Source organism: Phoca vitulina, unplaced genomic scaffold (assembly GCF_004348235.1).
Source record: "Phoca vitulina isolate PV1807 unplaced genomic scaffold, GSC_HSeal_1.0 scaffold8, whole genome shotgun sequence".
NCBI classification, from domain to species: domain Eukaryota; kingdom Metazoa; phylum Chordata; class Mammalia; order Carnivora; family Phocidae; genus Phoca; species Phoca vitulina.
The window spans coordinates 51917719-51935294 of NW_022589711.1; the positions used below are offsets into that span (position 1 = coordinate 51917719).

At 41.8% G+C, this 17576-nt stretch overlaps 1 protein-coding gene across 3 annotated transcripts in view; it reads left to right on the forward strand.

The window, feature by feature from the left end:
- FGF12 (fibroblast growth factor 12) overlaps window positions 1-17576 on the forward strand; it is a 572489-nt gene that overhangs the window by 306111 nt on the left and 248802 nt on the right. The window contains exon 1 of one of the 3 annotated variants that reach the window (XM_032406906.1): window positions 1704-2670. The exons of the other annotated variants lie outside the window; for them this stretch is intronic. Within the exon in view, the coding sequence (XP_032262797.1) occupies window positions 2472-2670 (199 nt within the window). The 5' untranslated portion in view covers window positions 1704-2471. Of the gene's footprint in view, window positions 1-1703; window positions 2671-17576 lie in introns of those variants that run through there. 3 annotated transcript variants of the gene reach the window in all.

The following is a 17576-nucleotide window of genomic DNA, read 5'->3' on the forward strand; positions in this document are numbered from 1 at the left end:
AGAAGCACTTCATCCTGTTACAAAATGAGCTGAAGGTGGGGCTCAACATGAGGGCCCAAAAGGCCATTGTTACTTTCTCTAGCGTCCACTGCCTACCTTCCTAAACAGAGAATTCTGTGTGCTCCAGCTTGTGGGAGAGAGGGCGGGCTGCTTTCCCTCAGCTCCTCCTCTCCTAACCCCTTTGTGCACTCAGGGTCCTTTAATCGGCCGGTGGTTGTGTTTTCTCTTGGGGGAGCGATGGGACAGAACAGACCCGAGCTGCAGTTCCTTCACTCTGCCTCTGAGAATTTCTCATCCAAACCTCAATCACGTAGGATTGCGTAGAGAGGAGAAAAGGGGAGAGACAGAAGACAGAGAAGGGGGAGAGGGGTGATGGGAGGGAGGGAGGGAGGAGAGAGTCTGGGAGCAGCGGGTGCCTGGGAGGGGAGGAGGACCCGAGCGCGCCGCGCTTCCCTGCGCTCCGGGAGCCCGACCCCCGGCCCGGCCCCACCTGGGAGCTCTCAAGCCCTTGGGCGGGTGGGCGAGCAGTGCCAGAGGTACTCCGGCGGCCGCCAGCTATTCATTCTTCCCACCCTCCGTCTCCGCGGCTGTGGTCCCCGCCTAGAGTTTCCTGCGGAGCTAGCGCTCCAGCGGAGCAAGCCGGCTGGGCGGCGGCGGCGGCGGCGGCGGCGGCGCCCGGGAGCCAGTGAGGCTCCGCGCGCCCAGAACCTCTGCCCATGAATGGAACTCCGCCCTGAGCGCCCCCTCCGGGGCCTGGGGAGGCGGCGGCGCGGCGGCTGGGGGCTCCCCGCTACCCCGCGGCTCTGAGCGGCCACCCGCGCAGCAAGTTGGGCGAGTTGGCGGCAGCCCGCACCTGCTCCCTGGCCCCGACCCTAGAGTCTGCGTCCGGCTCCGGGGGCGCGCTCGATAGCCTCCCGCCGTCGCCCCGGACGGCCTAGGGGCCCCGCCTGCGCTCCCGGCGCCAGACCATGGTGGGCAGCTCCAGCTCGGAGCCGCAGCCGCCTCGAGCCGACGTCGCCCTCAGCCAGCCCCCGCCCCGCCCGAGCCGACGCGCGGGGGTTCGCAGCGCGCCGGTCACTTCCTTCCTCGGCCGGGATGGGCTGCGCGGGAGCGAGTGATCGGCCTCGCGTCCGGCGGGTAATCCCCATCTGATCTGCTGCCTGGGAGCTGCGGACTGCCGGGCCGCGCGAGCCTGGGGGGCCCGGGCACCGCGGCGATGACCTGATCCCGAGCCCGCCAGGGCGCCCCCTCCTTCCCTCTTCCCTCGCTCCCTCTGAGCCTGTGCGGAGACCGGCTCGGTGCGGCGGCCCCGGACGGACCATGGAGGGGAGCTCCAGTTAAGGCGTGTGGGCGCCGAGCTGGAGAGGACACCTTCGGCATCGCTGCCTTTTGAGGGGGCTTATTTAAACTACTGAGTCATTCCAGATTTAGGATTCCCTAAATAATCACCAACTGTGCCCGTCTTGTGCCAGAAAGCGAGCAGAAAGAGCAAGAGCGCCCGTTCTTGGGACCCCGCGCATCCCCGGCGCTCGCCTCTCGCGGGTTTCTCCCCGAGGGGTGCTTGGCCCTCGAGGATCTCCCTCCCTCCGTCCCTCCCTCCTTCCCCGTCCCTCCTTCCCTCCCCCTCCCTCTCCTCCCGCTCTCTTCGCAGCTCTGCTGGCGGGGAGTCGCGCGCACCGCAGCTGGAAACAGCTGCCCCCGCCCCGCGCCCCTACCCCGGCTCGGGCTCACAGCTCCCACTTCGCGCCTCTCGGAATTCCAGAACTCCGGCGGCCGGCCCCTGGAGAACCGCAACCGGCGCGATGCATTCCGTAGACCTCACCCAGCCGGGACGGACCTCCTAATCTCCAGAACTGCGGGCCGCAGGGAGTTAAATTGCTGCCTTCCTCTCCTTCTCTCTGGCGGTTGGTGGCTTGTTTTCTAAAGGAACGTTTTATTCACTTTTTAGTATTTTCTACCGGGGGCACGCTACCCGCCTCGGTCCAGACTCTGCTTTGTAAACGGGTTTTATATGTATGTATGTGTAGATATACTTTGGACACCTTACAACGCTTGCGCCTCTCCAACGGGGGCACGGCTTGTTGTTTTGGACATCCTTCTTACCCTTCCACTTGCTACTCTGAACGCAGTGTGACCAAACTCCCCACTGCCCCTCGGACGCAGATCGCCTTGGGGTACAAGTTTGGGGTGCAAGAATCTAGTTAACTGGAAGGCCTGGGACCGCCCCGCCCCCGCTGCCAGCGATTGGGGAAGTTTACATCTGGATTTTCACACATTTTGTCGCCACTGCCCAGACTCTGACTAACCTTGTGGGCGTCGGGTTTTCGGTACTGCAGCCTCCTCAAATATTAGCACTGCCTCCCCGCGCCTGCCCTGTCCCTCCAGGCCGCCGAGGTCCTGCCCTCGCCCCAGTGGAGCGCGATCCCGAGGGCGCAGTGGAGTCCGGGGCCTGGGGCCCGCGCTGAGCAGCTATGGCTGCGGCGATAGCCAGCTCCTTGATCCGGCAGAAGCGACAGGCGAGGGAGTCCAACAGCGACCGGGTGTCGGCCTCCAAGCGCCGCTCCAGCCCCAGCAAAGACGGGCGCTCCCTGTGCGAAAGGCACGTCCTCGGGGTATTCAGCAAAGTGCGCTTCTGCAGCGGCCGCAAGAGGCCAGTGAGGCGGAGACCAGGTCAGTAGAAGCCCAGGCGGTGGGCTCCCCAGAGCTGACACCCCTCTCCTCTTTTGCAAAGCACCTGGGGGCACCCACCGAAGGGAACCAGGATCCCCCTGGTGCCATTCTGGTCCCCCTTCTCCCCTAATTTCCAGATGTCTCTCTTTTAATCACCCTCTGTCAGTTAATAGCTTCTTGTCCCATATTCAGGAAAACACTTTGTATCTCGATGAAACCACGGTTTGACTAGGATGGGAGCTACATATATAGATGGTCCGAGTCCCATAAAGCCTGTAGAATCCTTGAGGCATCAACCATCTCATTCATAGTCTCTCTCTCTGTTTCTCATCCATCCATCTATCCTTCCAGGGCTTATACTGCCTGCTGAGGACCCAAATATAAAAAACCTTCTTCCCTGTATCTCCCATAACAGTTAGCATAGTTCTGGACACAGACACTTAGTAGACACCAGATGAGCTTAATTTTTTTCTTTTTCTAACTCTTCTTCCAGCAACACATGATACGGCATCTTTTCAGACATTCCAGTGGGTTCTCACCTCCCCACTTTCCCGCATGCCCCTTCTCTTCCTTTTACACAGACTTCTTTTTCCTATTGTCTTTCTCCAGTATTCTGGTTTCTCAGGGTTCTGCTCATTAACATTTCTGCCCTATTGCTCCCATCCTTTGCACACTCACTTTCTTTTGGGACATTAAGGAAACACCATAGTATCTGCAGTTTGGCCTAAGGGAGGGTGGAAAAAGAAAAAAAAAAAAAGCCCAAAACTTTAGACTTATCAGAGATTTTCTTGGTAAGGTCTTTCTGAAGTTGATTCTCTTCTTTGTTCCTAAACTCATATGGTTGGTCTTGGATGTGATCTTTATTTACAAAGGGAAAGTGGATATCTTGAGTTCCAGGGTACTTATTCCCAGCTCAAATCAGGCCAGCTTGAGAGAATGAAAGCAGAATTGCCCAGATTTGTCTTTCCACCAGACTTTGTTGATCCTCAGGGTGTGGCCCGCCTGGTCATTTGCAATCTGCAGATACTCTCCTCTTGGTGTGGTCAACTGAAAGGAAATATGGCCTAGAAAGAAGGCTTGCTCTGTGATCAGTTGACTGTTTAGGTTAGCATCTTTGCAATTCTGACTGTATGTTCTTCTGGGTTCCGGAAATGAAACATGGGCTAGGGTCATTGGGGTGAGGAAAACATTTGGAAAGTGTGGACCAGTGAAGCTCAGAATTAGTTTAGAAATTTAGGATTAAGTCTTATGAAGAAACCACCTCATTTTCATTTTTCCCATGGGTTTTCATGACATGATTCACTTCACAGTGGACTCCTCTTATTCTGGGATGTTGATCAAATAGTAAATTTCAGGAGTAAACAAAGAGATCATGATCCCAAGGCGAGACCTACTAAAATCTCTTTTGGTTTACATACAATTAATATAGGCTATTAATTTCATAAAGTGAAGCTTTCTATGAAAACTAGGGTTCTATATTTATAGAGTATATAATTCATATTAGGGGAAATAAACTCCTTTGTATTGTTGTGCAGGGATAATTTGGGGGTCATCTTCTCTGAGGGCTTATGTGGTCTACAAGGAACTTCAAGGCTCTGAATTCAATGTAACTCTTATATTTCAGCCTTTGAAGTATGTTCTTGTATTCCAGTTGGGATAATTAAGTGATGTTTGTGAATAGATCCTACCCAGCCTCCTCAGTTCTGAACAAGGCAGTAAAAATGATAGGTGGGTGATATTTGTGAATGGATGAGCTGAACTCACCTGATCCTTGTGGAAGTTGATCTGGAGGTGAACAATTTGCATGGCTTAATTTCACATGGGGGAAATTGTTTCCTGTGGCCCTTTCCTTAGCATCTCATTAGAAAATAGAATTTGAGGGAATTGCTGAGTTTATTGTTTTCTTCAGTGTTTATTTAATCTGCTCCTCTTTTTCTTTTACTTAGTGTACATCTTGGCAGAGAAGATCCTGGCTGGTGACTTCTTTTATTTAGCTAAAGTCTCACAATAATAATCTGGCTGAGAGATCACAAGCCCTGTTAAGACATGCCCAGTGCAAGGCCAACATGCATGTATCTGTACACCATGGTCTTCAGTTTGGTCTGAAGCTTAGCTTAGAAGAATGGGAGTGTGGGGTGCGGAAAAAGATTTAGAAAGATGTTAGCGTGCTATTATCACTACTAACAAAGCCAAATAATTAGTCTGTTGATTTGCTGTCAGCAACCATGATTCACATAGCATGGGATGAGCCTATTTATAGAGAGATAGCACCTTCCACATCTCAATTCCAGAGAGGATTCTTTAACTGGATTGGGAGGAAGTTGCTAAACACCAAAAAGAAAAGCTATTTGAGGGAACCTGTTTTATAAGCATTTGATGTTACTTTCACTTAATTGTTGAATTATTCTTGAAATCACTTGCCCTTCTAAGTCATACCCTTATGAACTATAAACTGAGTCACAAATGGTAAGAAAGTGTGAAATGGAATAACTTGTCCTGATAAAGAATTTCCACTCTGAAATTCTGTCATTGAGACACACGTTCCATTGACCAGACTTGCCAAGGGAATGAAGCTGAGACAGTGAAACTAAATGAAACATTGGATGGGAAAGGCCACAGCTGTTTTTCTGATTTCATGGCTGACATATTGAGTGTCTCTCAATTTCTTGTCTTAGTTCACCAAGTTCTGATATGTATAAGGTTGAAACTTTATAAACACAGAGGGAGTACGGAAATTACATGGTAAAGGTTTCAGATTTTAAAATCATGATATTGCACAATTAAAAAATGAGAGGTGACAGTGCAGGACCTCACATCATGCAATTCCAGTGTCATGGTGCATGTCAGATGCTTTAATAATGCTATCCCAGGAGCACAGTGTGATGGCTTATCCTGGGATTGTGTAGCAAACTCCTTACTTAGATGTGAAAACCTAGAATCAGGGCAAGTTGGTGGTTTATAGAAGGTTGTATAGCTAGACTGGGGCACAGTTGGGACTAGAACTAGATCCAGTTGATTTATCTTGCCTGTGCCCTTCACAACACAACGCTGAGAAAAGTAGTATAAGAAAACTGGGTGCCCTCTATTAAAGGATGGAAGTAATTTTGTAGATCTTGCATTTATCTTACCGTTAGGGATTGCTGCTGCTGCTGCTGTTGTTGTTGTTATTATTATTATTATTTTTTAATTAGAACAGGAATAGTGCAGAGTACAGGAGGTAACTGGTAGAAGGTGGTATAGGCTAAGTCAGGTAATTAGGGTTCCAAAATGACCATCCTATAGCTAGCATGCATTATAGCAAGAAAGCAGGAATAGTTAGTCCCTTAGGCACTGCATGGATTGTAGCTCTTTGGAAATGAGATGTTGGAGACCTTGAACTGGCAAGTTGGCTGAAGTCATCAAACCATAAAAAAGCCTTTAGAACATTTGTTTGTGTACCTTGTGATAAAGAAGGGAGCATTACTGTGTTATTATTTGAGTCATTATTCATGTGTGGAATACCTGTATGGGCCAGGCCTGCTAAAAATTGTGCTAACATGTTGACACCACTTTATTTGCTGCATCTAGGCTACTAGTATATCCATGTGAATTACATAGCTCATTCATTTCCAACATTGGTTCTACTTTTGAATAGAAACACCTGTACAAATTGTTCACTCCAAAAGCATTTCTATTTTGACTCAAAAGTTAATGCAGGTAATGAATAGCATCCACAATCAAGAAAAGGAAAAGAGTTTGTCGACTCTCGGAATGTTGGAGAGGCCGTGAACCTTGGAGGTCATCCTGTATCACTCTTTCATTTTTCAAATGAGAGCCCTCTGGGAAGCATAGAGTAATGAGATAAGCCTAAATCTATATATTTTATGTGATTTTTAATTTTTTATTATTTTTATATATCATTTAATTCCTTCCCTTAAACCAAAGCATTAAAAAAAATCAGCAATCAGGAAAAATTCCTAGCCTAAAAAACATTAGATATTTTTCATGACTTAAGTATTTGGTTTTCTAGGCCCCTCCCTTTTAAAAATGATGTAGTCTATTTACATTGAGTGGGTAAAATAAATCAAATAAGTGATTATATCTTTTACTAAATTTTGTTGCTTTTCATTTGTCTTATTTTTCTGAGTCCTTATTTCTACTGTTATAAAACTTGTGGTTATTCAAAATATTTCAGTATCCTTCCAACTTCTTTTGGTAGATGTATAGAATTTACCAGCACACTCATTCAACATTTTACTGTCAAACACATCCTTTTACTTAGATGAAGGAAACATTACAGAAAATAGAAACTTCAATAAGAAAATTGATGAAGAAGGGGAAATAATGCTTAATCATGGGATCTGTGGAACATAAATTAGATTTTTACAAATTGAAATACTTCTGGTCAATACTTCTGATCAAGAGTAGTTTCATATGACAGGTGATACTTTACATTTATAGCAAGTACTTTTTTTTTTTTTACATTTTTTAAATTTTATTATGTTATGTTAATCACCATACATCATTAGTTTTTGGTGTAGTGTTCCATGATTCATTGTTTGTGTATAACACCCAGTGCTCCATGCAGAACGTGCCCTCTTTAATACCCATCACCAGGTTAACCCATCCCCCACCCCCCTTCCCTCTAGAAACCTCAGTTTGTTTCTCAGAGTCCATCTATTGTATTTTCTTTTTTAAAAGTCTGACTCATGTCTCAACTACAAAATCAGCCTAATTAAATGATATTGGCTTGATGTCTGTTAAAAAAAATAAAAAAAAAAACAAGCTTTTCTCTTCAGAAACCCACCCTAGGATTTAAACTGCTATTTTGTGTGTGTGTGTGTGTATGTGTCTGTGTGTGTTTTAATCCTATTTTCTCTACAGCAAAGCATTCTCATCAACAAATTAAGTTTCCATTGTAAAAACATTTTAAAATAGCAGGTACTGTGATCTCTTGATTTCTTTCATCCCACAGAGATCTCATCAAGCTATAACTCAGAATTAAGTCTTTAAAGTTTTAATGAAGCTGATATTCTTGAACAGAATTAGAAAAACAATTTGCAGGAAATGTGGCAGTCTCTGTATTTGGAATATTTTGGAAGATCTTTAGAAACTAAAGCTTTGGCTCATAGAAGTATATGTAGGAAAAAGTACTTGCCTTGCTAGTATAGCACCACATTGCTTCTGTTCTTGGTGAGAGCATATTTATGCGTAGATACTACAGTGTGGATTTGGTTTGGGGAATTTGTTAATAGTGGTTATGGTTACTTTTTTCTCTTCTCTTCCTTGAGTGCTTCATCAAAATGTGTTTGCTATTGGCTTTTCCTCCTAGAATTATTATAGATTTTATGAGGACTCTCAAAGACAGCCTCATTAGACAGAGGGGACCCAGTTAATTTACTACATTTTGGATTCTATTTGATGGCCTACCCATCAAATTATAGAGTTTTACCTGTTGTGTAAAGAAAGATCCACCATATCGTAAGGGCTCTCAAGGCAACACCACCTTCTAAGCGTCTATAAAAAGGAGGAGCCTTAGATACAAAATGTCTGTAAATGAATCATATATAATGATAACTTTTAATAATAACAATTAACTTGACTATATGACTTCAGGATTTACAGAGTTTCTTCATAGCTTTTACCCCTTTTGTTCTTTTTAGCAATCCACTGATATGGTTAGCCCCATCTTTGTAATAAGAAAACTACTCTTCAAAGTGGCAGGGAGACTTGTCCAGGTTCCTAGAGTCAGGAAGTGGCTAAGCTGTCACATGACCCCCACTCCCCACACTGCAGGTCATCTGTCTTTATCTTTACTACCTTGTGCTAAGAAGGCTGACTGTGAATAACTCAATTTGACTTGAATCTGGGAAACTCTTTTTGGGTAAATCAGAGAAAGAGTTCAAGGAAATGTGGAGTGTGATGACAGGTTTGCTTTGCTTTGTGTGTGATCTAGAGCCCCCAGGGAGGATCTCTAGCAAGGAGGAGGCTTGAAGTAGAAAGACTGGTGGCTGGGTTATTATGTGCTGGTCCCAGGATCCTGGCTGAGCTGTACCTTTCTGCATGCTAGGAGCCTCAGAGATGTTAAGGGGTGTGACTTGGGGCACCCAAGCCCTCACTGGGAGACTTGGGTCCAGAGGGGCAGGCTTTCTTGACTTTCAGCATAAACAATTGCTTCAGATGTTTACGAATGTAGAGAGGATAATACCAAGGTCAGGAGAGCCCTGTAGGATTTAGTCTGCCTGTCCTGTCTTTTCTCGTTTTGTCTTTTCATGTCTTTTTAGTTACTTGTTTAAGTGATGATATAGTAGAGTGATTAAGTACATGGACTTTGGTGTGGGATCTGAATTCAAATTCTGGATATTCTGGATATATTATTTTTAAGAACTTTAGGCAACTTTCTTAATATCTTTGAACCTCTGTTTGCTGACTTGTAAAATGAAGATATTGTCTCTAGTATTTGGTTAAGAAACATTTCTCCGAGGAAGAGTCATTTAAGCTGAGTTCTGAAGGATAAGGCGGCAAAGAGGGATGGAAGAATGTTCAATGCAGAAGAGAAGAACTTTCTCGTGAAGATTGGGGTGAGAGAGAATTGAGTATAGATTGAATAATGAGAACAAGGGGTACAAGTAATGTTGGAAAACCTAGCAAGGGCTGAGTTGTGAGGGATTTTTTAATTTTAATCTAGGATCCATAAGAGTCAGAAATAGGGGCTGATATAATGTGACTTGCATAGTTAAGTGGACACTCTGGCTTTGGAGAGAACAGATCACAGGAGAGCCAGAGTGGGAGCTAAGGAATCATAAGGAGGTTAGGGCATAAGTTTGGACCAACAGTTCTCAAAGTGTGGTGCAGAGGCCCTGGGAGCTCCTTGAAAACCTTTCAGTGGGTCCACGTGGTCAAAATTATTTTCATAATTACATTTCCTAATACTGATTATTTACTTTTTTTATTCTGTCACAAGTGTCCAGTGGAGTTTTCCAGAGATTATATAATATATCCACAGTCATCTGGAAAGGCTATTAAAATTTTCCTCCCTTTTCAACCATGTATCTGGGTGAGGCCAGGTTATCTTTATATACTTCAACCACAACAACATATTGCAAGAGATTAAATGCAGAAGCACTTTAAGAATCCAGGTGATTTCATTAAGCCAGGCATTTAAAAGATTTGCAAGCCTTATAATCTACTTTTTCAGTTTTTTTTTAATTTTGGATATTATAGTTATGTTTTATTTAGACATACTATATTATTAATATTTAATGGGCTTATTGTTGTTTTTAATAAATATTTGAAACATGTTGTTGTAAGTTCTAAACATGGTAAGCATTAAATGATATAAAGCACATAAACAGAAGATTTTGGGGGTACTCAGTAATTTTTAGGAGTGTAAAAGGTCCTGAGCCCAACAAGATTGAGAACCACTGGTCTAGGCTATAGATTATGTTGACTTGAAACCTTCTGGCCGTTGAGGTGGTTATGACAAGAGGAGTGGGAGGTGGGATGAGCAGAACCTGATAATAGGTAGATCTGAATCAAGAGCAAGTAAGGTGCCTGGATGATTCCTGGCTGAACAATTCAGTAGTGAGTGGTACCTTTGCTGAGGTGGAGGGAGCTAGGGGAGAAGCAGAGTTGATATGCATTAAATAATACCATTCCCAAACTACAAAGCACTATAGAATGCGAAGGTGAAAATTTGAGTCATGTTATCATTTATTGTTTAATAGTTTTACACTATGATGAAGATCCTGATTACCCATCTGTATAAGGCTATCTACGTTATTCTCGAATTCTCAAGGAAACGTTTTATTAGAGTACTCAAACTCCACTATTGATCTAGAACTACTACCTTGCAAGGGTAATCCTATAAGCAAATACATTTTAGACAGAGAAAAATATTCAAGAGAGTAGAAAGCCTTAGTAATTTTTCTAGTCTTTTAAAATTGAAACAAAATGTTTGGTAGCTAGTGGGCCTTCAAAGACATTTAACCTGGTTCAGTCCTGAATATGTCCTGCATATGGTTTGCATATGTGTGGCACGTAGATGGATTTCACATGTGAGTTTAAGCCAAGTTCATTGGTCTTTACATAATCAAGTGAGCCTGAAAAGACAAACTTTGTAAAGTCTTCCTTATTTTATCTGCCCAATGTTAGTCATTTGATTAATTTGAGGTATTTATATATATCCTGGCTCCCTGCTTCTAATCATACTGTTGTTAATGTCTCTTAATTGGAGTTTAAGTGTTTATGGTCTTTTTAAATGACTTCTCAGGGGTCAGTAGAGAGAGCCCTTAGGCCTAAGACCAAACTTGGCTTTCTAGAGGAGAAGAATGACACGAGACAAATGGGATCTGTAGTCCAATCACAAAATGTTAGAGTTTAGAGATTACATAGGCCAGCAGTTCTTAGGATAGCTGCAAAATGAAATCACCTGTGAATTTTTAAAATGTGCTAATACTGTACCCCCAGAAAATCTGACTTACTGTGTCTACCCTGGGGCCCAGATATCAGTCATCAGTTTTGTTTGCTTGTTTTTAACCTCCTAGGTGATTCTGAAGTGCAGCCAGGGTTGAGAACCACCAACTGTTCCAGTCCCATCATTTCATATCTTATGGCCCTTAAACAAAAAGTCATTATTTTATTCATTAATGCCTTTAAGAACATATTCATAATCCCTAGAAACTTTGTACATTAAATTATAACGATGATCCTTTCTTTTTGCTTATTGTTGAATCTTTCAAGTGTTTAATGGCATCCAAAATCTGAGTCACATAATGTCTGTTTGTGTGCTTTTTCTTTCTGACCAGCATCTGAGTTCCTAAAGATAGGAGCTGTGCCCTGTTCTTACTCGTTCTCATTGCCTAGCATCCTGCCCATGTCACTGTAATTCCTCAGTCACTGGTGAAGAAGTGAGTAAATGATATACAGACTCAATGAATCTTACCTTTACAGCAAGCCCCAGAGGAAGAGGGGTTCTCATTAATATCTCCAGTTGTCACAAAAGGATGCTGAGGTCTAGCCAGCCTGGGTGGGGCTCCTCAGGTTCACAAGTCTAGTTAGAAGTACATAGATTGTGGTTTCAACTCAGGTTTGTTTTTCCTAGTCTATTTTTTCCCCACTCTGCCAGTACTGGAAACAGACCCACCCTTCCTTCCTTCCTTCCTTCCTTTCTTTCTTTCTTTCTTTCTTTCTTTCTTTCTTTCTTTCTTTCTTTCTTTCTGTCTCTCTCTCTTTCTTTCTCTTTTTTTTACACATTTTTATTTTTAAGCAATCTGTACGCTCAATGTGGGGCTCAAACTCACAACCCTGAGATCAAGAGTCACATGCTGCACCGACTGAGCCAGCCGGCACCCCTGGACCTTTTTCTTTCTTTGAAAAAACAAGGAAACTCTATGAAAAGACATCTAAGGGCCTTTTTAGCTTGCAAGGTCATGAAATAATTCCCCTCCCTGCAGGAGAAACAGTCATGACTGGGGACATGACATACTCATCTGCTCCCTGCTTTTTACTTACACAGGAATTATACAAACTATTTTCCTAGTGTGCTATTTATGATGTTCTTAACTGCATCCCATAGTTTAATTACTTATAATGTGCTATCAGACATATCTTTGTCTGAGCTATTGGTCTTTATTTCTTTTGACCCCAATTTAGGCCCATTCTGTTCCTTCAAGGATTGGAATTGAATCCGGTGTGCTGCAGTGTTGAAGATTTTTTTTAAACTTAAGGTCAAAAAGGGGATTGAAATGAAATATGAAAGATTCAGGAGAGAAAAACTATGAGCTTGTATAAGTTATTATAAAAAGAAAAAAATAAAAACTTCCAGAAGATATTTTTTTATCGCTACTGGTGACTTAAGTGTTTTAATTTTGAGGATTCAAAATTGACCCAGATCACCTTCACAGTGCCCTAGAATCAGATAATAATACTCAAATAATTAAGAACCAGGGACAAAAATTAAGTAAGTACCAAAAGTAGGGATCCATATTCAAATTACCTGGTTAGAATAAGTGTTAGATTCTGTTTTTAGACAAATAGCTCTACCTGAGCCATCTACATAATAACCGTTCCATATGTGATATTCTGTTGGAGAGAAGACTTTAAAGGACAGCCACCCAGTATCATATAAAGGGGTTGGAACAGAAAATGTTTGTCAGTGTCTGAGTAATTAATAAAATATGATGGAAAATAAGGAGGATCTCACATTTCAAGTTTCTCACTATGGAGAGTGTTAAAACCATGTTGTCATGTTTTACTGTTTCAGGGAGGACTGTGGTGGAATTTTGCAATGAGAGTGTAGCCATGAGGTAAACGGTGAGTGGCATATGAGGTGATAATGCCCCAGAAGCCCAGAATTCTAGGAAAAGGAGTCATGTTGATAGAAACCCAGGCTTCCTTTGTAGTCCCTTCCTCATGGGGTATTCCTCTGAGAGACTGGAGATTTGTTTTCTCTTCAGAACAGTGGACAGGGCACATGTTTGCCTCCTTGCTGAGCTGTCTCCTTGTCAGGCCCCAGGGCCATTTTCCTTTGTAGCTTTTACTCAGGAAAGTAGTCAGCAGCATCTTGGTTGGGCTACCTTCACATTTTGCAGCTGAGGAAAGCAGCACCAACAAGGAAACTCACTCTGAAATGTTGCTTTTCCTGGTTTTTCCACAAAATGTCCTTGTTTGAGGTTTCTGAGTTGCATTTTCTGGTTTACTACATGGATTCTTGAGTAGAATTCATTATGGTTCTGCTAATGGGACTACCATCTTGGTTGGGAACATGAAAATAGAGGTTCCTTGGCCTACTTCTTATTTTCACCTAAACCATAGTCCTATCCACTCTCTTTCTCATGTTGAGCAAACACATTCAGTCCAAAGCTTTTTTCCATGGAGCTGATGGGTGTACCTGGAAGGGCTGGAGAACAGCGAAGTTCATGCACCTTGGTTCATTATTTGAATTCAAGAAATGCCTGAAATCCTGATAAAAAATTCTTGTTAGAATGGTACTTTGTTTAATACTTTGTCTCATGCCATTACACAACTGCATTTGAGTTGAGTATCTGTGACATCTGCCTTGGGAGGGAGGTGTCTACCTAGTGGGATATACAACTTAAAGTCTTGATAGGTTTGAATTGGAAAACATCAGAGTTCATTACAATCACCCACCTTACAGAGGAGGGAACTGAGACCCCGAAGGGGTTAGTCAGGTCATACAATTACAAAAGGCAGTGAGGACTGAAACTCAGCATAAGCTTATGCCTTACTGTCTCCCAGGCATACACTGTTACTGCTGGTAGAAAGATATATCCACCTGTTTTTGTTTTTGTTTTTCTTTTGTCTTTTTAAATGCAATTTGAATGTGGATGGTTGCTTTTAAATATCTATAATCAAGTTATATTGCCAGGTACCTTTATGATATCTGTTTGTCATGGTCTTGGACCTGGGATTCAGCAATATGAGGAAGACCCTGTTCTTTTCCTTTAGGGCAATATATAATTAAGATTTGTTAACTCTGGCTAGATTTGTATTCCTGTGTTCCAAGTAGTTTTGTTGTGTTCTTTTAGAAGTTTCTCCTTTAATGTCTGTATTTCAAGAAAAATAACAATAATTCCTTACTTAAAGAAATTAGCCACAGTCTGTCTTTTAAAAATGCTTGTGTGGGTTCAAAGCTTGACTGAAGGCATGCTCTTTTACTTATAGAATGCCAACACGAATAAGCTGGACAATCAGGCTTCTTTCCTCATCCCTCCCTCACACAGTGGTCTGTTCAACTCCAACGTTGCTGACATTCATGGAATAGTTGCCATATCTATCCATTTGAGTTCCTTTGTTTATAGTTGTTGTTTCTGTTTTTTCCATGAGGCATGACTTTAACCTCTACACCTATCTTTGACTTAACCCCACAGGGCCCCTCATTTATCTACCCTGGTAGAGTACTGCCTGCTATTTGAGGCCCAGCTCAACTCTCATCTCTTCTGCTAGATCTTTTCAGATCCTCCGGGGTAGAATGAATCACTGACTGCCCCAGGCTTCCTTTGGCTTGGTACCTGTATTGCTGTCTGCAGTTCAGTCTGTCTTGTCTTGTAATTACTGTATAAGTACCTGACTCTGCCTTTGGAATCCGAGTTCCTATAGGAAGAAGGCCATGTCATGTCAATGCTGTCTCCATAGTAGGTGGTCAGAAATAACTCATCAAAACAAAATGAATTCCATTGGTGACTAATGTGCTCATGGCATCAATACTAGTCAGGCTTCTGCAGTTTCTGCACAAATGTGAAAATGCTGAGCAAGAAAAGGAATTCATATTTTAAGCTACTATCACTTTCCTTTTATTTGATGTTAAAATAAAAAAATCATCAATCCATTTTCATTTGATATATAGTATCAGATATATACTAAAAATCTCATGTCTTCCCTTTCTCTTCAACCCAAATCCTAGTTGCCACCCTATTTCACTAAGTATATACTTTTATCCATCCCTTCATCAGCAGGATAACTACTTATAAAGGGGGACGTTCTATGGGAATGCTAAAAGAAGGAGCATCTTTATATTAATTTATATCTTTGACCCAGAACTGAGGGGAAGTGGGTGTTGTAGCCAATTTGGAAAAGGGCCCATTTCTATTTTGACTGGCTTTGGTTTCTTTCTTTTTTTTTTTTTTTAAAGATTTTATTTATTTATTTGAGAGAGAGAGAACGAGAGAGAGGGGGGAGGGTCAGAGGGAGAAACAGACTCCCTGCCGAGCAGGGAGCCCGATGCGGGACTCGATCCAGGGACTCCAGGATCATGACCCGAGCCGAAGGCAGTCGCTTAACCAACTGAGCCACCCAGGCGCCCTGGCTTTGGTTTCTTAATGATAGGTTAATGAGGAATAACCTTTGCCATTGATTTCAAATTCAGTCATGTGTGGTCCTTACATTTACAGTTGAGACCAACAAGTCATTGTAGTGTTAAATACCCTTGAGGAAACATACTCACTCTGGTTTCACTTTCTTTGGTGAAGCCCTAAGTGATGGGGGAATACAATATTGATTGGGTCTAATGGAAAAGCTTTTTTCTGTCAACTCTTTATTACCTCATTGGCTTTTCTTCTTTCCTCTTCTCTTTCTCTTAAAGCTATTGATAGCAACATTAAGTAAGTCTTCTGTGTATGCTACAATCCTTGGTATTTATTCTTTTGCTTGGTTTGAAACACAGCCTTTTACTTAAGATAAGAATAAAAGAGGTTTTCAATTCAGTCTAAGATAACATAGTGTCATAGAAATAACATTGGCCTGGGAGTCAGAATCCTTTTGACCTTGGGGGGATCTTTTTTTCTTCCCTTCAGCTTAGTTTCCTCATTTTCAGAATAAAAGAGTTATATCAGATGGTTTCTGAGATCCCTTTCACCTTCACCTTTATCATTCTTGATGTATGTTTTTGGTGTTAATACTTATGGAAGACAGTTGATTAGATTCTAAGATTCTAAGATATCTGTGTGTCATATATAAGAAAATAGCTTAATGATATGCTGGATATGAAATTGTAGAAGTTTGGCATTATATTAAATGGAATAGGAAAAATGAACAAATATATTTTGTTTAACTGCTTTCTTGTATCTTTGTTCTTAGACTCATTAATTTAATACAAATTGACTACATTTTTAAATTTTCCTTGTATTATTTTAGTTTTTAGTAATTCATTAGTCATTCAAGATAGTCTATTACATAAGCTTGGACTTCAGCACTGAAGGAATTTAATAAGATAGTGGAACTATATTTTCTTCTAATGGAAAGTGCATTTACTTATTTACTAGTGCAGCTTCAAAGAGAAGTTAACAATACAAAATAAACAGGAAAAGGAACTATGATATTGAGTGAAAATTAAAGACATTGCTGAATAAGCTAATGTGAAACATCATATTTCACAACCATTGCAAATTAAGTAGTGGAAATGTGGTAAGGTATAGGATTCCATAGAAACTGGAATTGGAATGTCAGTAGAGAAGGAAGTTGCCTTAATTATCAAGTTTTTATATTTCCCAGACCTTGGAATACACCTTTTTGATACATTTTATACCAAAACTTCAATTAAGGAAGGAAGAAACCAACATTTAGTAAATATCAGGTTTCACATACTCTTAACAGACATCACATTTGTATAATGGGCAGTTGGTGAAATTTGATTGTGCTCATTAGTGGTAAAACTATAAGATGTAGAAACGAAGGGTATAATTAAAATTTTACCTAAAATGAGAGTTTAGAGTTTCTGTGAGTTTCATTTAGGTATATCACCCATATCATCTGTTCTCATAGGTATTATTGGTATTTGACCTTTTTCTTCTTTTTTTTTTTTTCCATTTCTTTATCTGTGCAGTATGGTCACAATATACTTAGAGGAAATTCAGTTTTATCTTTTGAACCATTGATCATGTTACTGAACCAAAAATAAGTTGGCCTGTTCCTTCAATTTAAGGTCTAACACAAAGTCAATTTTAACCCTTTCATGAGAAGGGATCTTTTTGTTTCTAAAGAGAATGTCACAACAATCAGTAGGGTCTACCTTACAGTGCTTATCAAGTATGAGGAATCTTTAGAGAAATGATTTGGAGGACTCTTATGGGATTATTTCTCTCTATATAAAAATGAATTGAGAATGAAAGGAAGTTCTGTTGAATTACTGGCTGGTTTACTGTTTGATTAGAACACAGAACTAATAAAGTCATTTCTTGAGTTTATTCTTATGTAGAACATGGTTATTAACTTATTTTATGCTAAAAGACAAAACCTAGCATAGTGCTTAACACATAGATGTCACAGATGAATGATAAAGAAGATGTGGTGTGTGTGTACACACACACACACACACACACACACACACACACACACAATGGAATATTATGCAGCCATCAAAAGGAATGAAATCTTGCCATTTGCAATGATGTGGATGGAACTGGAGGGTA